The 25486-nt window shown below is 33.9% G+C and overlaps 1 protein-coding gene and 1 long non-coding RNA gene across 2 annotated transcripts in view; one reads left to right on the top strand and one right to left on the bottom strand.

The window, feature by feature from the left end:
* LOC144366048 (uncharacterized) overlaps nt 1–25486 on the bottom strand; it is a 47610-nt gene that overhangs the window by 1362 nt on the left and 20762 nt on the right. The window lies entirely within an intron of this gene.
* Rspo3 (R-spondin 3) overlaps nt 1–25486 on the top strand; it is a 77181-nt gene that overhangs the window by 35394 nt on the left and 16301 nt on the right. Inside the window, exon 4 of the mRNA XM_005335372.3 lies at nt 1687–1884. Within this exon, the coding sequence (XP_005335429.1) occupies nt 1687–1884 (198 nt within the window). The remainder of the gene's footprint in view (nt 1–1686; nt 1885–25486) is intronic.

Here is a 25486-nt window from a genome sequence, read left to right as displayed (position 1 = left end):
TTATGGCATTAAATGAATACTAGACAAAATTAGAGCTCACCATCTTTCCAATTTTTTTACTTTTATTTTGGACATATTTTTATTTTATGTATTAAAGATCCGCTACTTTTTCAATGGTTAAGTTTGAGATGGGATGCTGGAAGATAATGTTCATAACTGGAAAATGATTATGATGTTATTAATGGTTGTTCTATTCTTTAACCATAATTATGGTGGTTAATTGATCATGAAGACTATTTTGAAAGTGGTTCACTAAAGCTCAAGATCACAGAAACTTAAATTTAAGTATCTAGTGCATAATCACTTTTATTTAACTCTGTGTTACATTCAGATATTGAAAGGGACTGAAAAAGCCTGAGAGAAATGTATGATGAATGGATTTAAATTTATAATATACTTAGGTTATGTTTCTTTTTGTATGTGTGTGTCTGTGTGTGTGTGTGTGCACCCATGCGTGTATACAATGCTGGAGCATTCTACTGCTGAACTATACCTCACACCTGCTTTAAATTTTATTTTGAGACAGGGTATTGTTAATTTGCTCAGACTGGCCTTGAACCTGCAACCCTCTTGCCTCAGCTTTCAAAGTAGTGTCACCATGCCCAACAAGGTCATGTGTCTTGAGGTTGTTATCAAAGAGCATTCTGCTCGAAAATAAGGATTCATTAAGACAGAAGAGTTTTCTAGGAAACTTGGCATGGGTTCTATCATGGGAAAGTGTTGCTGTTGGAAGCTGTGTCACTTGTTATTAAGTTAGGAAGTTCAGTGGTTATAATATAAGAAGAGAAGTTTTCAAATGTTTCTTTTTTGTTGGAAGTACAAATATCTGTTCTAAAACTTGGGAAATTCATTATTGAAAAGACATGAATACTGCATACAGAAAAAGGAAACAAATCTCTAAAACCTTAAGAAAAGGTAACTCAATTTCTTTTAGGGATCACTTAGTCAAGTTCATTCTAGAAGCAGGTTATCAATTGAAATAATCCCAGAATTCCCTTATAATAGATGCTGCTATGCTGAACCATACCCAGTAATAAATGGCAATATTTAAGGGCTCTTCTGCACAGAAGTAAGAAAGGCTGTGAATGTAGGCCAAAGACCTGGATTCATTTGCTGCTCAATCATTCTATTGTACAGAAGTTTTCAAAGGCTATTCTTAGTATCTACAAATCAGCATCACCTGTATTGTTAGGAAAGCAAATTCACAGCCCCATGCCAGACAACTGAATCAGAAACTCAAGCTGTGGGGTCCAGCATTCTGTGTTTTAGCAGACCCTCAGGTAATTCTGATGCATATTGAAGTTTGAAAATCAATTCTCTAGCAAATAATCACATCTTCTCTCAAGTTCTGGTCAGAATCAATAGATAATTGTAGGGGTTCTCTGGAAATTATAAAGCATTGATCAGTTGTGATGAACTGTATTATTGCCTGAGTTAATCAAATCTAGAGCAAAATGTAAATCCAATGTAAGAATGAATTTACCTAATAATTATGAAAAAAACCTGAAAGCATTCTATTTCTGCTTCTTCCATTCTCTGATTTATACTTAAGTCATCTTACCCAACTTTGATCTTCAGGTTTTATCCTCAAAATTTGGGCAAGTATTGAGAGAAGCAAATCTTTCTTATTTAACAATCATGACAGTGTTGTAAGCCAACTGAGACTGTTTTGCTGTTCTGTTTCAGTGCACTGTGAGGCCAGTGAATGGAGCCCTTGGAGTCCATGCATGAAGAAAGGAAAAACATGTGGTTTCAAAAGAGGGACTGAAACACGGGTCCGAGAAATAATACAGCATCCTTCAGCCAAGGGTAACCTGTGTCCACCTACGAGTGAGACAAGAAAGTGTACAGTGCAAAGAAAGAAGTGTCAGAAGGGAGAACGAGGTACAGTCATACAAAATGTGCTTGTTTGAATTCTCATAATTTGATGCATATCTTGCTCTATGCATTAAGTATTTCTTAGGAAATATTTGGCCATGTTACTCATGTCTAAAATCCTACAGTGTGTACAAGCAAAGAATATGTTTACCCTACATTATAGAATATAGGTCTGATAATTTTAAAAACTGGAACCTAATCTCAGAACTTTATGCTACTATAAAAGTGTGTTAACTGAATTGTGATGCATGAGTTTATATTATAAGCATCTGGGCAATTATTTTTTTCTATGATCCACCTTCTTAGTGCCTAGAAGACTTTTTAAAAGTCTTATAACACAAGCTCTGATTCCATTTTGTGTAATTCTATGGCAAAGAGACAACACCAACTTAGTCCTTTCCTCCTTGCATACAAATCAAAGTTGTGTAATTAGGTAGCAAATTTTTGTGACAAAACAAATATATATTTAGTTGTGGATAGACCTTTATTTTATTTATTTATATGTGGTGCTGAGACTCGAATACAGAGCCTCACACATGCTAGGCAAGCTCTCTACCACTGAGCTGTAACCCCAGCTCTAAATGTATATATATATATATACACACACACACACACACACACACACACACACACATTACCTCTGAATTAAATGACCCAAGACTGTATTTTATGAGTTTAGCACAAACATTAATGATGCTCTATTCCTTGGGGGGGTGGGGGTTGGTTGTCTGTTTGATTTTTCCATGTTACACTAACTCTAAATACTAGATTATAAAATCTATTAGATATTTATTAACTATGCACGGACTTGTTCTGAAATCTTATGGGTTCCAAGGAAAAATATACTATATATTATGATTCCTGAGAGTGAATAAACTTCCATTTAGAAGAACCACAATTGTTGACCTTTAAAATATCATTTTCCTGACTTTCTCACTCATGAACATAGCACCACTTCCTACAAATATGTTATGTAGCTTTGAGTAACTGTTGTTAGTTTTCTGGTGACCCTGTGATTGAGCCTCTCAAGTAATTGCTTTTTGTAAGGAGTAGTCTGCCTCTGGATTGAACTTCCTAAGTTTTTTCACACATTCTTTCAGCATATTTTGTTAAATTCTCACTTCATGGCCATACATAGTACTAGCTGTGGGGATTCCTATCTAAATAGAATACTGTCGGAGCATTTTGTCTCTGAGAGTATACTCAAAGTCATGTGAAGGGTTGAGATATTTGAACAGATGATCACAAAACCATGCACTACAGGAATTTGCATGTATGTGAACTAAGTTTAATGGAGCACAGTGGAGGGCTCTGTGCACACGTGAGCATTGTTATATAAAAAAGATTTGGAGTCACCTGTGCATTTCAAAGCACCTTTCATTATACCAACACAAAGTGGCCATCGTCAGAAAGTATAATCTATTGCTACCATTACATCAAGTAGTTAATGTGATAATATTCTTGAACACATGGATTATTCTAAAAAGAACTTCAAACTTTTGTAAATTTGTAAGAAGTTTTGATTAAAATTTAGATTCGGGAATAGAAATTGGCTAGTGAGGGGCTGGGATTGTGGCTCAGTTGGCAGAACACTTGCCTAGCATGTGTCAGGCTCTGGGTTTGATCCTCAGCACCATACATAAATAAATAAAATAAGTAAATAAAGATACATCTACAACTAAAAAATATTTTTTAAAAAAGAAGACGAAGAAGAAGAAATTGGCTAGTGAAAAAGGTCTTTCTGGCATTTATTACCAATTAATCTAAAACATCTTAGATTTTAAAAGTTGGATTTGGAAATCAAATATTTCATCACTGTACTATGCGTATGCTCCCATAGCCCTATGTTTACTTATGTTTACTAAATTTTCTTGAAATTTAATGACTTACAGGTGGTCTTTGCTCATATCATTCTTTCCACAAGACTCTACAGTACTAATCAGTATTAGTATACTTTACTTTTAAAATTTAAGGAAAGTTTATCCAATTGAAAAAAAATCAAAGTAAGACACTAGGAACATTTTATTTCCTTTATTTAAGAATGTGGTCTTCTAATATATTTTGCTGGCACTTGATCTGAACATTAACATTGAAAATGTCAGTTCTTAAAATGAGTAACTGATAAGATAAATAATGCCACAAGGCATTTGAAATAGTAACCTGTGACATAAGACTTGGCTTAAAATTTCCCTCTGATTGCCTCAGAGGATACAGTGACATTTTACATTGACAAGAGAATTTATACAATTAGAAAAAATTCAGTCATTTTATTCCTTTTCAAATTTAATAATGCATAGAACATTCAGTAGAAAATATGGATCACTTATAATTAAACTCTAGATCTAGCTTCACTTTTACTTACTCTTCATTCATCTTTCAATGTTTTCTTTAGAACTATTTCAAGTAGTTCAGGAACAAATCTGTTTCTCACTTCATTCACTACTTCCCTAACCTTATACCTTTCTTTCCATGAGGTTTACTTGTCAAATATTCTATGTGAACACAGAAAAACCAAATAGATAAGTAATTATGACCTCTGGACATCCCACAATTTTAACTATATAAAGCATACCATCAAGACAATAACAAAAACAATCATGCAAGTCCTCATTTAGGGTTTGATATAAATTTATGTTACATATACAATATAATAAAACACTTAGTTATCATCTTGAATTTATCATCTTAGTGGTAAGAACCACAAATATGCATAGAAGGAAGAATATTATGAGGCCAAATATAGTAAAAGACTAATTTCTTTTTAATTTTTATACTATCTGATGTTTCTTATTTTAATTAGAATAAGCATTAGAAACCTTTAGGTAATTAAAAAGATAAACATAACAAAATAATAAAGACATGATCTCTCCTACAACTAAAATATCTTATTATTTGAATTCTCCTAAATACCAATAAGAGTCATAAAACAGGAACATTCGTTTAGTAAGTAAACTAAAAGGTAAGGTTTTTATTATAAAATTTAGCCTAAAATTTTAAACTTACCTCTATGATCCCTGCCCAAGAAGTTAACAATAGACAGTGGTAGATAACTCATTTGGACTAGGTATGGAGCATGTGTTCAGGATTTTTTCTGCTGTGTTGTAATTGCCAAAGGCAGAGTCCCTAGAGAAGAGTGATAAGAACCAGAAATGACTTTCCAAAATGTGCACAAAGAAGTTGAATAGAAGAAAATAGTTTCTAGTAACAGAATGGCTTCTCCTAGTCGTGAGATGTTTTTCAACTAATACGTGTTGTTGAAAAGATAAGTTGCAAAATCTTGTTACACAGTTTCCTTTCCTATCTCTCTTCTGTTGTTGAGGATAGATGTAGTAAGTGAATGCAAGGAGATAAATGTAATTTGCATAGTTCCAACTCAAAGTTTTAATAAAAATAAAATAAGTAAATAAGTGTACTGTTTTAAACATATTTAGATATATTTCATCTTTACCTAACATGATATCTTTATCAGGCTTATTCATCAATTACTAGCCCAAATAAAAAAATTAAACTTAACTGAATTATATTTGAAATACCAAAAATATGTGAGATATATTTGAAGAGACTACATAAACCAACATGTAGACAAGTACTATATAGGCATTAAAATAATATATTGAAATGGAAGAAAAGAAGGAGAAAGTATACTTTCAATGGTTATCAATTTATAATTATTGACTTTTCAACATATGGGATATAACCATCTCAGATAGAAGTGAAACCAGGAGGTGAGTGTATGCCTGCATTTGATGCAAAAGTGTGTTTGTCTGTGTGATGGAGGTGGAAGGAGAGTTAGTATTTTTTAACTTATTTTATCATTCCTCTAATTTACTGAAGAGAATTTCCTACAGATGATTTTTAGTGCAGTTCATCAGGAAGAAAGGAAATTCCATTCATGACTAACTCATGAAGAAGATCCTCATTAATTACAGGTAGTGGGTGATCTTGAAATTGAAAGAAGAGAGAGGAGTCATGGGAAAAATGCAGTTGGGATCTACCTTTTTGGTAAAAAATATGACGCAGTTTTATTCTCATCTTAGTTAGAAAAGGAGTACATTAAAATAGAAGTAAATAAAATGTCCAAGGAAATAAGTACAGAAATTATTGTATAGATTTAATATACTATAGGTTGCTTTGTGTACCTCCCTAAAATTAAGTATAATAATTCTATTGGTCGTTACATGAAAGAAAGGTCTTACATGCTAACTTATAATATCAGTATTATAAATATGCATTATTATGATGGTATATTTAAAATTACAACAATATCAGTTTTTAAAAATCTAACAAAAAACAACAGTGAATCTGTTTTGTTTCTAGGTTTGCTTCTTTGTCATTTAGTTTGCTTCCTAAATTTTTATAACTACTCCAATGACTGATAGTTGAATTTACTACAGGAAGGAATTAGATTAACTAGTAATTCAATTCAAAACAAGGTACATGGCCAAGATTTCCAGAACAACTCATCAAAAGCCAAATAGATGGTTTTATTCATTGAAAATTGTAGGATGCCAACTGGTTTGAAGAACTTAGATTTTGCCCTTTACTAGTTCTCATCCTCATGGAAGGCCAACTGGACTAAAGACACTCATTCTGTTTAAGCACTGAAGGATGAAACTTTCTGTTCTTTCCTTACACCTGTTATTAGACTGAAGCCTTGACACAGGTAAAAGAAATGTCAATAAAATATAGAGCTCAGATAAAATGGCACTAGAGACTCTGGTTCTCAACCAGGGATGACTTTGCTCTCAGGAAAAATTATTAACTGCTAAAAGTACCAAGAATAAGAAACTGTGGTATAAACTCAACAATTTCTTTTATATATTCCTCGGGTTGTTTGGATTCTGGAGAAGACCACTTGCCACCAATAAAAACCTGCACTTCATAGGAAGAGATGTTAACTAGGACAAAATGGTGGGACAGAGGCAGAAGTTTTACCTCACATTATGAATATAATAATCAATTTTACTAAAACTTACTAATATTTTAATTTAAAATATTCCTGTATTACATAAAAATATACAGCTATGCTTAAAATCCTCATGAAAGGCTTTACATTGTAGTAAATAACAACCTTCATTCTTAGAGAACCATTCCTTAATGCAAATATATGTGTTACTTCTTAAAAACCAAGCCCAATTTTTCATTTAATGTCCTCAGTGGAGAGGACTCCTAGTTGTTTCAACACTACTTATCTTTCTCTTCACCAAAATTCATTATATAACTATAGCCATCTCTTGTTTCATAATTCTCTTTTTTTGAGTAGAACCATATGCAGCTGCCTCTTCTACTAAGACATAATATTTGTATATCTTCATGAGGTTCATTATAATTTGATACATGTGTACATGGTATGAAGATTGAATCAGGTAATAAGCATGTCCATCTCTTTAAACATGAACCATTTTACTTGTTGGGAATTTCATACTCTTCTGATCATTTTAGCATATCTATCATAAATTGTTTTAACCAATACTAATCCTACTGTGCTATAGAAAGTAAAACTAATTCCTTTGCTCTGTGTTTTGTTGCCTTCTCATTTAACTTCCTTCTTCTCTCCTCCCCACTACCTTTCCCAGTCACTAGTTACCACTGTTCTACTCGATTGTTCTATAAGTTTGACTTTATATGCAACTGACTTTTTGGGTAGGTCTTAAATGGTCTAAATATTAGCAGTTTTAGATAATTCAGCATAATACTTTAAAATTTAATCTCTAAATTTTTCAAATATGAGAACTAGACCTAGAGTATGCAGTTGGGATCTACCTTTTTGGTAAAAAATATGAGGTAGTTTTATTCCCATCTTAGATTGTTACAGATTGAAAGATTACAGTTTATATGTGCTAAACCTATTTTAAATATTAGATCTTTAATAATAACACAAGTGTCCTATTGTCTTTAAAAGAATGTAGATATTATTGATCTTTAAAGAGTCCCATAAAAAAATCACCTTATCCTCGATCCTTTTCAGATATATTCACATCTGGCTCATTCTTTGTCTTACTTGTGTTTTTCTCCTTACCCATATTACACAACTCTTACTCCTTTTTCTTTCCTAACAAACTCCAATTTAATCACTGAAACATTAAATCAGCTTAAAAACTTCCTGGATATGTATCAGAATTTAATATACATGTAGATAAAAGCATCTATAATTTTAGCAATAGGCCCCAGCCTCTCATTGCTTCCTTTGATATTAGCATTTCTAAGGCAGGATCTGTGTAAGGATTCTCTGGTGTCCGGTTGTGTGGGTTTGGTTGGTGAAGACCAAACCAAAATCCTTTATATGTATATTTGTCATAATGAAGCAGAAGGACTGCAGTCATCCCTGGATGGATATTTTTAAAAAAAGTGAATGACATTAACTAGGTTTCTTGCCTCTAACATATTTTATAACCCCATTGTATATTATTAAACTTCTCAGTGTTATAGAAAAAAAAACTCTGTAGAAAATCAGAAGCTTTTTATTTCACTCTTTGTAATCCTGTGTATGACTATCAATTTTTATATCTCAACCAGCAATTATTGCTTGTTTATAAGTAAGACCATGTTTGTATCATCCCATTTTATAGGCTCCCTAAGATTTGGGGGATAGGACTAATGATGATCAGAATTTATGGTGTCTGTTATTAATGGTGGGAAATTCATGAGTGTTATTGTTACTCATATAATCCCTTCCTTCCTATGGTGGTAGAAAAATTATTTGTAGACTTTCCCTACTATAATGGTATGGCCCCCAAACAACAATAATCTTGCCATTGTTTAGATCTTGTGTGGGAAGGTTGTTTCCATTGCCTTTTGCTGTACAACAATTAAACTCAAAACACAGAAACTGGACTGGGGCTGGGTCTCAGCAATAGTACACTTCTCTGGCATGTGTGAGGCACTGGGTTCAATTCTCAGCACCACATACGAATAAATAAAATAAAGATCTATCAACAACTAAAAGAATAAAAACATTTTAAAAAAAATAAGGACTTAACAATCTGTGACTAGGCAAGGTAGGCTGAGATCCACAGAGCAATTCTGATCTCTGCTCCCTCCTGTGGTTGGATGACTGAGGACTGAGGAAGCTGGACCATGTTTCTATCAAGATGCTGAGAGGGTCTTCAGGGTTCCAAGTGAGAGAGCAGAAATGTTTTTCCTTGAGGCTAAACTTAGAACTGGCATGCTTTTACTTCAAAGCCTTCTGTTAGCTTATGCCAGTGGCAAAACCAGTCCTGATTCAGGAGGTGAAGAAATAGGTCGCACCTGTTGGCAGGAGAAGCTGGGACAGTGTTTTCCAAGGTGCTAGGCATGCTCGGGAAACAGATGAGAATTGCAACCTTTCTGCAATCTACCATAAAGGTCTTTCTCTTGTTTGCAGTTTGATTAATATGATTGCTCAGTCTTCCCACTATCTCTTACTTTTGGAGTTAAATGTTTCTTCCTTTGTAAACACACAGTCAGTGATTGATACAGAAGATGTACAGAATACCATTTCTATTGTACTTTCCAATTTGTAAAGGGCAGAATAAGAAGAAAAATAAAAAATAAGAGACCAAGAGACATTCATCCACTCAACACATATTTATTAAAGCACCAGTTGTGGGATAGCCGTTTTAGGTGCTGAAGAAGTCACAGAGAACAAGAAAGACAAAGCTCTCCTTCACCATGGGTCTTATATTCTAGATGTTAGTACCATGGTTTATGTTATTCCACAAATTAATAACCACTGATGATCAGCTTGCTTGCAGCAACTACCTATATTGACAGATTTCATCTTCAGATTCAAGGTAGAAGTAGCTGTCGCCTTCATTAAGAGTTTGCTGACACATTTACAAAGACATTTTTATGCTGGCAAAAGCAAAATATTTTTGCCTATGTTTTGTTTTGGTCTCAAGGAAAATATATGCATTTTTTTCCTGTAACCACCATGTTGCTGTGCTACAATGGGTTTGTAAGAGGCCTATGTGGGGTTAAAGGTACAGCCTGTGGCTCTGGAATAGAGCTGAGTTAACTGGACCTTTGGAGAAATGACCCCAAGACCTTGGCTTCATTTGCAGCCTGTTCTAGCCAACAGTGTTCCCTGCCAATTAGGAGTGTTCCCTAGAGAGAGACTCCAGAGAGCTTCAGCATAAATTTAAATGCTGGACCCCCAAATATGGTTTCCAAAAGGGCCTTCTTGTGCTTTGCTAATTACAAAGTAAACATTTCTCAGCAAAAAGACACTTCCTTCTTTCATGCTCCTATCCTCCTTCCCACATCCCTAAGACAGTCACTCCTTGAAACTGCTGGTGTTGCTGAAACCTCTTTGGCAGAGGAGCCACCCCACATTTGACAACACAAAAGAATTATTTTCCCGTAGATCATTATCTTGTTCTCTTTTCTTCTACTCATGGAAGCCTTTACAGGCTAACTTTGTAGATGTTACTGTCTGAAAGAAAGGATTGGATACCTAGTTCTTGGGCTTCCCAGGAGGTGTGACCAAGCAAAAATGAAGGTTATCATGAAGTTCTGTGACACCATTGAAAGAATCATTCTCCTCATACTTGGTTATGTAAAAATCAATTGTATCTTTTTGGACATTGCAAATGAGAATGTAGCCTTCAAATAGTTTGATTATTTTACATTGGTACCAAACTAGACTCCAAATAGACCAAGTATGTGTTTTACTGGTGGACAGATTCAATTGTAGTTTCTAGCTATTTTTAATGTGACAAAATGTATATAGAAGGGGAATTTTTACTCCTCTATGTTCGCATTCTCTTCCACAAATACTTCTCTGTTTCATTCCCTATTAGTCCCTTTAACCGAAACACCCATTTCTCAAGGTTCTACATGGGAAATACTTTTCTCTATATTTTCTTTGTGATTCTTAGTTAAAAAATTACATGATATCTGAAATAAGTACCATAATAGAAAAATAATATTGTCAGTGTTTATACCGCATTGATAGTTCTTTTCATCAAGCTCAGATTGCTTTAAGTGCACAAAGGATTAGATCCATCTTCTCCTTTCTTTCTCACCATTTCAACACAGCCTGCCTCCTTTCCTCTTTGTTTATGTATCTGTTCTTCCCTGATGTAGGGCTTCTCTCCAATTAGGAGGAAACCTGACTCTGAGCACTTCAAATCTATAACTACACTAATCTCAACTTAAAAGGGTAGTGTCCTCCCCCTCTTTCAGTGTCCATTCATTCAATTGCATGAAGATTCTAATTGACTGGGCTTGTATCACATGTTCACCCCATGAACCTGTTGCTGGTGGGGAATTAGAGTACTGCAGTTAGTCTGCCTACGTTACATTCCTACAGTTGAAACTATGAGCAACTGTGATTGGTGATTCTACTTAGAAATAAGGGTGTAGTGTCAAAGAAGAAGCTCTAAATTTACCCAGTGTAGAAACATGGTTTTCTGTAAGATATTCCTGTCCAGTATTAATTATTAAAAATAATATAAGTAAGGAAGAATATCTAAATGTTTTTCAATTTAATTTAGACTAGAACATGCATGTCCAACATAATGTTAATAATACGTTAAGTAATTTTTTCCAATATCTCTGAATTTTCTAAAAACTTTCTTATAGGAGTAGGAGTAAACTGGCTTTAACTGAAAGTAAAAAGAATTCACTACTCCTGTGGCTTCTGGGACTGATTGACTTGTGCAGGCTTAAGTAAAGTTGTGACCATTTCCATTTGTAGCTGCTGAGTTCTGTGTGAAATGCACCAGTGTGGGTAATGACCTTTGACTTGATTATGCACTAGACCACTGGAACTTTAAGATTAACTCAAACCCAATTACTGAACTCTTGTGTTTATATTATACATGCACCATCAGGTCATAACTCTGGTCTCTGTGAGCCCAGGCTGCCATCATTGAAACATATGCCTTACAAAGAGTTGTTTTGTTTATTTGTTTTTTCTGCTAGAAGAGACTGTTTTTCCTATTTTTGCAAAGAGTCAAATTTAGTGACTGGTTCAAGGGGTGGACATGTGACCCAAGCCCAATTACATTTTATGTGTCAAGATAGCACACACACATATTAAAATGAGATATTTCTTTTACATTTGTATTACATGAAATCTTACATCTGGAAACACAATGACACTTCACTTTTTTGAATAATGTTGCATTTTAGATAAGAAAATAGTATACTAAACTCATTCTTGGGAGATACAAATAATTGCTTATTTCAAAACTAAAGCAGATATAAAAAATGTGCTTACTTAGCATTAGAAGTTATTGTCAAATTAATTTAACTGTGAACAAAAAGTATTGTCTTATTTAATAAATAATAAGCTCGTTTGTCATAATGAAATTAGTAGAATGTTTATTTTTTAAGTAATTATTTTATGAAATATGTGTATATGATAGGGAAATATCCCTCAGATGTTTACATTTGCTGACTGTGTGTTCTCCAGCCCACACCAAAATTATACAGAGGATTTTGTCTTATTTAAAATTTGATTCATTTCAACAGCCAAGATACAATTTACAAAAGTATTACATGGGCAAGCCTGTAATAGACATTTGTGTTAAGTGTTTTACTTTTAAATGTGTAAGAGAAGGGAGTGTTTATATTTAATTTTGCCCTTCAGCCCTATGGCTTCCTACCATGTTATATACCCCTAAGTTCCTCTTCTCTCACCCTGTTATCCTTTCTCCTTCCCTGCATATTTCCTTAATTTTAAATAAGAATTACCTGTATTTATAGAATCATAATTTCTTCTCACATTCACAATCTTCAAAAAATTATGTTTAATATTTTCAATGTCAGGCCTAGTGAACTTGAAGTAATTAAATTCTAACTTCAAATGGGTCTCAAACTTTGAATGAATAAAGCAAAAGGTATCAGTATTTTATTTTATTTTTTGGTACTGGGGATTGAACCCAGAGATGCCAAGACCAGATGTCAACATTTTAAATATTAATGTATTCTGCCATATATTTTTCAAAAATGTTTTAACAGTTAACACTTGACATAAACAGAAACGTCTGGTTCCTTATATCCTTACTAGCACTGAATGTAATCAATCCTTTAAATTCTTGCCAGTCTATCAGGTTAACAAATTACATTCTATTGTTTTATTAATAGACATTTTCTTGATTATTAATGAGGGTAATTATGTGTTTGGTGGCTATTTGGATTTCCATAGATGCCTATGTATAAACAGTGCCCATTGTTTTGCCCTTTGTTCTAATTTTTGTAATGAGCAAACAGTTGTAGGAACTCTTTGTTATAGTAAGAACATTGATGTTGGGTCATGTGTACAGCAAACATTTTTCTTATTTTATTTAGCTACATTTATAATGGGTTTTATATACATTTTAAGTAATTGCATTTCCTAAGCAATGCTGATTTTTTAATTTACTAAATACTATAATATTTTATGTATGGGTACGTGTTCAATCAGCAAACATTTCTTGAGCAGCAACTGTGTGTTAACATAGTGCCAGGCACACTAGTGTAAATGGATTTGTCTATATATATGATGATCCATACACACTTATAAGGGGTGGATGTCTTGCCCTATACCCTTCATAAACTCATTTCCGCCTCTGTTGCTGTAATTAAGAAGTCTTATGATATAGTTAATCTTATTCTAGATTTTGGCTTCTTGTAGTAATAGCAACATTCAAGAAATGAGAGTAAGAGTTCAAAAGGTACCTTTTAAGACCATTGGTCTTTTAAAATTTTATTTCTTTTTATATTAAATGACACTAAAAAGTTTAAGTGATGGGCCAGGGTTGTGGCTCTGTGGTAGAGTGCTTGCCTAGCATGTGTGAGGTATTGGGTTTGATCCCCAGCACCACATAAAAATAAATAAAGGTATTATGTCCATCTACAACTGAGAGAGAGAGAGAGAGAGAGAGAGAGAGAGAGAGAGAGAGAGAGAGAGAGAGAGATACAGAGATCCATTTAAAAAAAGAGATAGTTTAAGTGACTTCTCAAATGACCTTATCACAAGGCTGGTAGCGACAGAAGAAGGGAGAAAAATTATCCTAGTACATTCCACTATAACACGCTGCTTTATAGACACAGTATTTAATGTAGTCTTGTTTAATTTTTTGTTAATTTTTTTGTATGAATTATGTTGATGTTGTTAATTGGATTTGTAGAGCCATTTAATTGGTAGAGATATTTAATAGTGTATCACTAAACCAACTTTTATGACTATATACTCGAAAGAATTGAAAGATATTTGTATACTCATCTTCATAGAAGTAGTATTCCCAATAGCCAAAAGTTGGAATCAACTCAAGTGTTCATTAATGGATGACTTGATAAACATCATTATCTTAAAAATAAGGAAATTCTGACACATCTGAAAACATGAATAAAACTTAGACATTATGTTAAGTATAATAAGCCAATCCCCAAAAGACAAATATTGTATGATTCCACTTATATGAGGTACCAAGAGTAGCAAATTCATTGAAGCAGAATGTAAATTGGTGGCCACCAGGGGTTAGGAAAAGGGAACCGAAAGTTCTTGTTTAATAGATAGTTTCAATTTTACGAGATGAAGAGTTCTGAAAATGGATGGTGGTGATGGTGACATGACAGTGTGGACAGTGTGAATGTTTGGGGTTTTTTGTGTTTTGTTTTTATTTTTTTGTACCAGGGATTAAACCCTTAGGCACTTGACCATTGAGCCACATCCCAACCCTATTTTGTATTTTATTTAGAGACAAGGTCTCACTGAGTTGCTCACCACCTTGCTTATGCTGAGGCTGGCTTTGAACTCCTCCTGCCTTAGCCTCCTGAGTTGCTGGGATTACAGGCGTGTGCCACCATGCCCAGCTAATGTGTATGTTCTTAATGCCACTAAACTGTATACTTAAAAATGCCTAAGACTGTTATATGTATTACTCCATTAAATCAATAAAAGATAAAACAAGTGCTTATATAGAAGTAAGTTCTAACCAACCAACCAATAGCTCTATGCTGAAATAATATATTGAAAAACATTGAACAGTGTGGTTTCTAAATCTCTTTTGTTTTATTATATTTCTAGTAAAATCTGAATTTGACTTTCCTCTGGACCTATTGCTACAGAAAAGCAAAATTTTTTTTTCTTAGGAAAATTGCTTAAATCTTGGAAGGGAAAAATGTGTCACTGTGCTTCCCAGGACGTTGAGCAGAGGTTATTTCAGATGTCTTAGAGTCCATTCTGCTGTAGCTGTAGTATGTTGTACAGTGGCAGGACATGAGCTGCTGTGAAAAGTAGCTCTCTTGGGATAGGCTAATATTCTAGGCTTTGTGTTTATTTGGTTTGGGGTCTTCTCCTAAAGTTTATATTCATTTATGCAAACTTATAGGAAATGACCCTTCCACATTTGTCATCTAAAGCATGAAAACTGTGGAAAACAGATGAAATTTTGTAACACTCCTAACACATATGTCAATCAATCACACGAACTTATCTTATAGTAATGTTTAATGTGTGGTGCTATATCATTTTGAGCATCTCATTATTTGTTCCATGGAATATGCTGGCATTATGGTTTTTACAGTATTTCTGTCATCTGTCCCTCCTGTTTTGATTGCTAAATACATAATCTAAAACATTAGGTTGCAAACTGGCCTTAAATTGCTTAGGGCCCTAGGAGAACTACTCTGAACACTTTTTACATAAATTCTAAGAAGGTCAGATTTAGAAAAATCTCAGCTGCTGGACTTGGATCCCATGAGCTACTGACCATTTTTAATTAATATTAATAAATGGCAGATGACACATGTTTATTGCTTAACTAAAAATATGTGTGCAATACTAAAAACTTTTTTTAAAGTTAGTTTATTACCAAAGATGTGAATATATGTATTGGAATGTTGAAAAGAATAAAGCTGCCAGCATGTGAGACACAATACTTTAACTGCAAACACGTAAATTTATAAAGGAAATATAGCAGTATTTTTATTTTATCATATTCAATAGTAGATTGCCACAAAACTCTATTTCTTTAAACTAACATCCCTGTTTTAAAGTCTACATCTCTCTAGAGAAGAGGTTAATGAATCATTTTATAAATGTGTATGTGTTGTGTATCTGTTTTACACATATAAACACATTTGTAGCTGCTGAGTTCTATGTAAAATGCCCATATATGTTCACATTTATCTATTAATCTCAAAATATGAAACAAAACTGTTTAACATACAGTTTTCAACAGAAACTTTAAAAAATAATGTGCACTTGCTAAATTAGGTTTAAATCCTAAATGTTACCATTGACAAGCTTTTATTCACCTCTGTATACTAAATAGTACACAGTAGTTCTGTTAGCTGGTTATATAATTCTGGAAACCTGATAAGACATTTAAAGTAAAAATGAAATAGCTATTCCAGGGCCTGTAAAATGGTTTCCCAGGGAAAATTCACATGGATTCAAAATCATGCAGTAAAATAAAAGGTGGGAAAATAATTTGCTGGTGTCATCATTGTTCAACCATATCCCTTAACTATAATCATATTCATTAACATAGATTCTTTCCAATTGCTTATTTAAGTCTTGGCAATTTGTGTAGTTTCCTCAGTCCTTTAAATATTCCAGACATTTATGCATGATCATTATCAGTCCCCTTTCAAAGATGAGGAAATCGAAGCTTTGTGTATGAGTTGCTGACTTAAAAACACAAAGTTAGTGGTAGACACTGGACTAAAATCCAGACCTGACTCTGTCCAGTATGATTTCAAATAACTGAGGCTGAAAAGAAGACATAATATCTTATGAATGTCAGTGCATAATTAGGCGAGGCAGACATAACTAGAACCTGGATCTTTTCCCACATGCTCAGGATTACCATTTATTTGCGTCTGTCTGCTCTTTTTGAACTATACCTATCACACATGCCGGTGAACATTAACCTTTATTTCTTATTGTTATTAGTGCTGATAAAATTGAAAACATTACATTTCTACCACAAATTTGCTTAGTCTTTCTGTTTTACAACCGTTCTGTTGTTCAAAAAAACAAACTTGAACTTAATAAACAAATTAGCCAGTAATTTGCCTTTTGCCTTGAATCATGCTAGTGTTCAAAAGCCAGAGAATTTTCATAAATTACCAATATCATAGTCAAGTGCAGTAAATGGGTGCATTGGCAATATCATGTTGTCTAAACAAAGACACTGTCAGTGACCTTCAGGCTGTAAATATTTTGTGCAATTTTTACAGAGCTTTGCTTAAATATAAGTCCTAATAAAAATCCGCATCTGCTGTTTTAAAAGGTTATGAAGGTTAATAATGCATTCATCTACTATTAAGCAACATTGAAGAAATGAAGTAAAATTTACTAAAATGTGTATTCAAAAGTGGGAATTTTCTACTCAAATTAGAAGCATATATGGACTCCTAAATGTTATGTGAATCAGTGGACATGCCAAACATGGAGCAAAGTTCTCACCCCAGGAGGCTTCTCAGCATGAAGTAAACCCTGAGTGGGTAGAGTTCCAAGAAAGAACACAATGTGCATGTGCAAATGGAGCAGATGCAGCATGACTTTTGGGTTGTTCTCTGGGAACACACCACTGTATGGAAAAATCACATGCTGCTCTCAATTGCTGTAGACATCTGCTGAAGGCACGAGAGATTGAGGCTTGGGAAATGATGCAAAATTTCTCCTAGAATATCATAGCTTAATGTTGGAAACAAGGGAAACTGGCATTGAGAGAGTAAGCTATTTATTTGCAAAAAATATATATATATATATTTTCCTTCAGTAGTATTATTTATATTTATAGCCTTTAGGTTGTCAAACACCAGTTCATTTCTAATGCCATATATATTTGTGATATTTTGCTTTAGGAAAGGCTTACAAATTTAAAGAGCCTTTTAAATACTTTTTAGACATGAAATTGAGCTCAGAAAATAGGCTTAATAGCAAATTAGTCAGAAACACATGGATATGTTTCCTTTAAATTATATACAGATTTTCAGAATTAAAATGTGGTAAAAACCTACTAGTGGTCTATTAAGCTTTCTAAACCACTTGAAATATAATTATAGATTTGCACATTCAAGCTTAGCCTAATAGAAATAAGAACAAAGTTGTGGTTGCTATTTCAACATTGCCTATGTATTTTTTCATAAACACTTCATTTAGTATAGTTTTAAAACAGTAGCTATGTTTCCATCAGAAGACAAAGAAGTGTGAAAAAATCATAAAAAAATGGAATGTGAGAAATCAGAGTAATAGATACATTTTTTTAAAAAACTGCTTCTATGCTAGGTTTTATTTTGTTTCCATGGTCTAATAGCAACAAAATAATACCTTTGAGGGTTAACCTCACTTCCACTATATTCTCTAAAGCCATTAGAAAAAAACTAATCTTGCTTCATTTTCCTCAGTTTAAGTATATAAGTCTGCACAGATACTTAATAAAATCAATAGAAGTATTATGCAGGGAGCCATAGAGCTGGAAACATAGTCACCAATGCTCAAAAACACTTGATGCTCACCTCATTCTTTCACATTGAATAATCCAACATATGCACTTCCCCAAAATAAGTTACTGATTTGTCAGGTGGGAGTGGGAGATATTCCTATATCTTCCCGTTAAGCTCCCTTATCTTTGGTTTTCCCACTTGTTTTGCTTTGTTCATTTGTTTAACTTAGACTTCCTTTATTGAAGACAGAGACCCAACGCACATTATTTAGTTATTATTTTGAGAAGAGTATGTATGCATCTTCCTTACTATTACAAAACACAGAAAATGGGTAATTCCATTTTTTTTAGGCTGAATTACATAAAATGTTTAAAAGACACACTTGTGGGGCTGGGGTTGTGGCTCAGTGGTAGAGTACTTGCCTAGCATGTGTGAGACACTGGGTTTGATCCTCAGCACCACATATAAATAAATAAAGGTCCATAAACAACTAATAAAATATTTTTTTTAAAAAAAAAGTCACACTTGTACCACTTTCTAGGAGTGCCTTGGCAAGTCTTTCACTGCCAGGTGAAAGTTGGGTAGGTGACAGCTCCAGTTACCAAATAATACTATCTGGATAACATGATTTTTTTTTCAATAAGTACTAAAAAAAAAAATCATGATTTTTAATCATTTAAGTACTCTTAAAACAATTATTTGTTTAAACTATAATCTGTGTAACAAATTCTTTTTTTTCCTGACAGTCTTGCAAACATCAATTTTAGCACAATTGCCAGAGTCCCTTCTAAATCATCAATTCCAAATTCATGAACTTTAGCTAATTTTGTTATTATCCAGCCTGATTTCTGCATGTCTCAATCTGAAAGCAAGGAAGAATAGATCAAACCTGGATATAATACTGGTTTACCAAATTCCCAGTTTTGTAAGTGGAAGCATGGTAAGCTGTTTACTCATAAGCATTTAATATTCATCATAAAAATAATCTCTCATTATTTTAAAACACAAAGTACTCATCTGAACATGAGATGCTGTTGGATGCTCTGTAATGTTAAACAGATCCAGACATAAAGACAAAAGCAAATTCCAGAGTATTTTTGCAGCCATGAGACAACCATAAAAAGAGGTTTGTGACCCCAGTTTTACCTTAACATTGTTTTCAGCATTTCATATTTAATTACAGTAGATTACTCACCAATAAAATAAATATAGATTTATGAGATACTTTTAATGTTCTTAAAACAAATGACAACCACCCAAGAGGAGCCTCACCAAACCTGAGGTTGTCCAGATTGCATTGGCTAAGATTAAGTGGAAGATCATTCATCTCCAGGGTCACGCAATTAATCGCAGAGTGGGAGTTACAGCAATGACTAAGCAGAAAAGGAAGTCAGAGTACTGGCCTGTAACAGAAGGGGTGGGAGCTCCGACATCAAGGAACTTGCTATTTCCTTTTTTGTGAATAGACCTAAAATACTCACTTCTTCTTATTGGCTCCTTTGGATCCTAAAATCCCATTTATAAACAGGTATGGAGAGTAACCTTTTAAAAGAGCCCCATGGGTTTTGATGTGGAGAAAGGAGAAAAAAAAAAGGCACTTTATCTCAGGTGTCATCAGAAAGTAATTTAAGATCCATTTAGGATAATCAAGCGTTTGTACAATGAAAAAGCTCAAGATAAACTTTAAAGAAGAAATGTTCTACTCTAGGGTTTGTGCATTTACTTAACTTCAAAATAAAAGTCAGAGTGCTCTTCATTTGACTCAGGTGGTACCTGCTCCAAACTACTGAAGAAAGTGTTACCTGTCATTCCTTGTAGATTAAGCTACACTCTTGATAGTCCTTATGATTCTGTGTGCAGAAAATTGATTTTCAATAAACACTGTTTTCCCCCCACTATACTGAGATTCTCAAATCTTACATTTTAAGCCAAGAGTTCTTTTGAACTTGTTTCTTCCCTAGTGTTAGGTCTTTCTCTAACTAGAGAGATTCTGACCCAAGAATGGCCTGCCTTTGGGACTTTTATTGTAATATGCCATGGCTGATGGCTCCTGAAAGTGACTGCTAAATCTAAAGCTCACTTCAGAGTTCCCACTGGGCATTTTGCTCATTCCTTGGGAATTTAAAAGAATAACAACCAACAAATCATCAAAAACTATAACATGTTGCCCAATTCTTGACAAAAAGCCAATGAGACTAAATGTCATAAATGTGAATTCCTAGTCTTTTAAGTTACCAGAGTGTACCAAGCATTTACCAGTTGCAGTTCTATATCTCAGCTGTACAAAAGAGGCACATTTATCTGGTTGCCATCAACTGTGAGGTTCTGACTCCTGGAAACCAACTGGTCATCTACACAGGCATGAGCTACATATTTGACCCTCAGACAGCAGAGGGTGGTGCCCCGGTCGGAAAAAAACATAGATCCAAGTGTAATCTGGAATAGATTTGAGGTTGGCACCAGATGTTCTAGGCCAGTAATAAGTGCTGATCACAAGAACTTCTTTCTGTATTCAGAATTTGTGATAAGATATAAGCACAGTGTGTCACGTACTATAGGGGTCAACAGTAAGAGCAGAGAAACAAAGTTAAAATGGTGAAACAAGAATTGAAGTTTTGAAAATGTCAATTGAAAAGATTTATGTCTACTTTCTCTCTTTTTATAGCATGAGTAAAGAGTTGAAAGACAAAGGAGGAAAGGACTAGCAAGAAGCCAAACTTTTGTTTTACACATGTGTTTGTTTTTCCTCAAAAGTCAATTGTAAATGCTATCCAGAGAAGGGAGTCAGAGAGAGCCAAATAGTGGACTTACAAATTTCTCTCTTTTTTTATTTTTGGAGTTCTATTGTGATTTCAAAAAGAGAATGGCAAAATAACTTTTATCACATTAGTATTGGCTTTATAATCTGTGGGATATAGTCCTGCTTTGATTCATTTCTATTTTAGAAATGAGTGTGGAAATGAGCCTCATGTTCATTAAATACTAATAGGTATCTTTGGCTGCATGTCAGTGGCTGTGCATCCAACTGAAAGGATGATTGATTATAAAAAGTTAAAATATTGAAATGTTCTAATTATATTTCCTTGTGTATATTTTTGAATAATACATTATGTATTGTAGTTGACAGGGGAAAACATCTTATATTTTGGGGGCTAGACAGCACCCAGTAACATCATAGACAACTCAGATTCTCTAAGCTCTACACACAAGCTTCCTAATTACTAAAACAGGATATACGTCTTACAGCAGCTTTAACACCGGTTCTATTTTTTCATAATCATGAAAATAAATGACAACTGAATGACTGAATTTGGGATGAAATAGTTTTAGGTACCTCTTCAGAGTTTTTCCTAAAATAATTGGGAGTCTGGCAAATAAAAATCTTATTCATACTACAAATATGCTTGGTAATAAGTCAGGATACCTAGTGGAATAAATATCAATTTTCAAAGAAAAACATGGTAGGCTAAGATCCATGATATAAATTTATTGCCTTGTAGTGAACTTTTACAAATGAAATCAATAAAAATATATGGATATTTAAAATACACATATATTCTTCTAGGACTGTACTTAGCTTTTTATATTACACTTCAAAAGTATGAAAATATTGCTGAGAAGGGAGCATCTGTGTCTTTTCACGTATAACTTTTCTTGATTATTTCTAGGAAGGCAGACTAAACATGCAGCTCTGACATAGTGCAGCATCCCATGTTGATTCCTGGCTAACTCAGAAGCCTTCATCAGCTGAAAAAAGTCTCTGAAAAGGGCACAACTTTCTAATCTCAGGAGGTTCTGATAGGAAGAACTGAAGCAGTGAACACTGAGAGTAGTGAAAACTCTGGGATAAATTCCCCATAGTTCTGTAACCACACTGGTGTGGGCGATGAGGGAAGGCATAATTTCATTCTTAAGGAATCTCCCTGTTTTCACATTCTTTCATTTGTCTTAAAGCTGATCTTGCAGTTGATATAGTCCAGATGAATTTCTGCTTAATAGGAATTCTTGTTCACAAATTGACATGAAAAGATATCCACCATATATGGAAAAATAAGGCAGAGAGTACCCAAGTGTGCTACACTACCTTGTTCACAATTTAATACTCAATCAGATCATTTTGCTTCTCCTAAAAATTAGATTGAGCATAGACGTATGAACTGGTAATTATAAAAATCAGGATATTGCTTTTTTTCTAATGTTTGGCTGCCTTTGATTTATGATTTTTCATTTGATCATCAGTAAATTCCATTTCTCCAAATTTACTGGAACAAAATTTGCAAAAAGGAAAGTAAGGCTTTTTTGTTCTAATAGTGTGTGTACACAAGTTAGGTGGTGTTCGTCACCAAGATGATCTTATATAGTTTGCCCTCGAGCATGGGAATAATGGGACAGTTGTCTCTAAAACCACTTTTGGCATATGTGAACTGAAATATGAGAAACCCACCACAAAGTTGGGATTGTGTTCATTTTCTACTGTAGTCATAAGTGATCAAAAACATAGTGTTTTAAACATCACAGATTTATTATCTAACAGTTCTGTAGGCCAGGAGTCCCAATCAGATTTTATCAGGCTAAAATCAAGATGGCAGCAGGTTATGTTTCTGCAGGTTCTAGTGAGAAACTTGCTTTTTCCAGATTTTAAGGTCTGCCCATATTTCTTGACTCATGGTCCCCTCTTCCACCTTCAAAGCCAGACATAGTAGATTGACTCCTTTTCACATGGTACCTCTCTGAACCTTCCTTCTGCCTCCTCTCCTTTCGAAAACTTATCTAAATAAATAGATAATTCATTTCTGAAAAATTTCAGATAACCTCTCCATTGCAAGATCAGCCTACTCTCCATTCTTAATTCCCTCTTGTTCTGTATTGTAACATATTCACAAGCTCCTGTGACTAAGGCATGGGTATTTTGGGAGGCTATTATCTTTAGAGGTTGTTATTATTTTATAGGACTGTTTCAGAAAAAAAAAAGGTCATTTCTTAGAAATTTGAAGGGGTCTCAATTTGCATAATATTTTTTAATGGACCCTGGGTAAGAATGATTACCAAGACAAGGATAAACATTAAATGGCATTGCTCATTTTTTTGAAGTGGATGCTTATAGTAAATTTCTTCTGAATCTGCCCAGCTCTTTTTATTACTGTTTATTCTCTATTTTTCACTGACTTTTAAAGGAAAGTTAATTTTTCTTGTAACATAGTGTATAAAAATGTGACTAAATTTTACATTGCTGACTTATGCATAACATTCCGTGCTTAACAGTCAGAAGTCAAACTGAAGCCTAGAAATTTTGGAAGCTAGATGTGATGGTACCATGAGTGAGCCTTGCAACCTCCTGCTCCCAGCTGGAATGATGCATTGGTACCATACCTCATATAAAATCATTTCATTTACTGTATCATAACATAACTGAAAGCAAGTATTCCCCTACCACGAATGACATCAAGAGACAAAGAAATAGAATTATATCAATGAGAAAGTAAAGCCCATTAAATGACTTGTACTACTAGAAAATTTGTTTTTAATGAATAGAATGATTTAATTATATTATTATTTAAGCCTTGTGATACACCACTCATCTTGCTTTGCATGAGTCTGGTGTGGAATATTGTCTATCCATTCTTTTATTTGATTTTTATGTATAGGAAACCACCCCATGCTGGGTGTAGAGTAGCTACTATACGCCAGGAACTGTACTAGATCTAGAAGTGAAAACAAGAAAGATGTACCAATATGTGCAAGACTCATTTGGAAGTTCATAATTTCATGGGAAAGTTGAGTGTAGACAAAGGCAGAATAGATTAATGTGTCCTCAGGAGACAGAGGAGGTAAATTTTATTATTGGATCTTGAAGGCCAAGTAGAATTTTTCCAGCTAAAGAAGGGGAGAGGAACTTTCCATTGAGAATCATCATTCACCAAGGCATAAAAGCAGGAAAGAGCAAGATGAAGTTAAATAATAGTGAGATATATAGTGTGGCTGAAGCAAAAATAAGTTGCTAAAAGAGATAATGCTCTGTAAAATAGGGTGGAAAATACTTGGAATCACACACAAGCACACATACATACACATATACACACAAAACCAGTGATCTAGTTTTTGCAAAAATACATTCTGGATATTAGAGATGCTTTAACTAAATGAGGACAAATGAAATGAACACATTTAAAAGAGATGCAAGAGGTAAAATGTTTTATAATTTCCTAAGGCAGGTAGACTTGAGTGGGCTCTTTTACCAGAAGTCTAAAGGGAATTAAATTCTCCTGCTGAGATTTTACTGGAGGCAGATAAAGGCTGATGTCTTTTCAAAGGTGGCTTGCTTTATTCATTCAGCTGTTTTGTAGTTTCATAGAGACCAATATTAAATTAAATAATAATTTAAATAATTCTTTATATTTCCTAGTACTTATATATCACTGGTTTCTAACACCTACCCCAAATTAAGAGAACAATAAGAATTTATCAATTCTATCTTACAGATGAGGCAACAGAAACACAAAGGGTGCTTTACTTAAGGTCAAATTACTGATAAAAAATATAACTAGTTTAAATGCACAGTTCCTGATATCTCTTTCAGATTTTTAAAAATTTAATGGCATGCTTTTTTAAAAAATATTTATTTTTTAGTTATAGGTGAACACAATATCTTTATTTTATTTTTATGTGGTGCTGAGGATTAAACCCAGAGACTCATGCATGGTAGGCGAGTGCTCTACCTCTGAGCCACAACCTCAGCCCCAATGCCATGCTTTTTTAGGAACACATTTTAAAAGATGAAGTCTTGAGGATTTAAGTAATATCCCCAAGGATAGATGATAACTAAATGGCTTGGAAGAAAATTAGATTCAGATCTTTCTAAATTCACAGTCCAGGGTTATAACAGTTCTATTTTACTTTATCCCTCCTTACCTGCTGGAGAATGATCAGGGAAGATCTGATAAAGAGGCAGCCTTCAAAATGTACCTTAAATGGGCGATTTTCAATAGCTAAAAGTAGTATAGTAAAATATATGAATCCTTTAACCCATGTATAAATAAAGTTAAATACATTAGCCTAGATAGATAAAGGATACAACTTCTTTCCAGCTATTATAAGCAGTGGTGCAAAAATCAGAAGTCATTCAGTGATGTCTGAAATATTTGCTAATATTTTAGAAGCCACTGTATTATGTTCTGTTTATTATGGCAGACGCACACACCCACACCCAAACTGTTCCTACTCAGCAGGTCTGCCCAGGAAA

Source organism: Ictidomys tridecemlineatus, chromosome 8, assembly GCF_052094955.1.
Source record: "Ictidomys tridecemlineatus isolate mIctTri1 chromosome 8, mIctTri1.hap1, whole genome shotgun sequence".
NCBI classification, from domain to species: domain Eukaryota; kingdom Metazoa; phylum Chordata; class Mammalia; order Rodentia; family Sciuridae; genus Ictidomys; species Ictidomys tridecemlineatus.
Note: the sequence above shows the minus strand (reverse complement) of the source record. Positions and strands in the feature narration are given on the sequence as shown.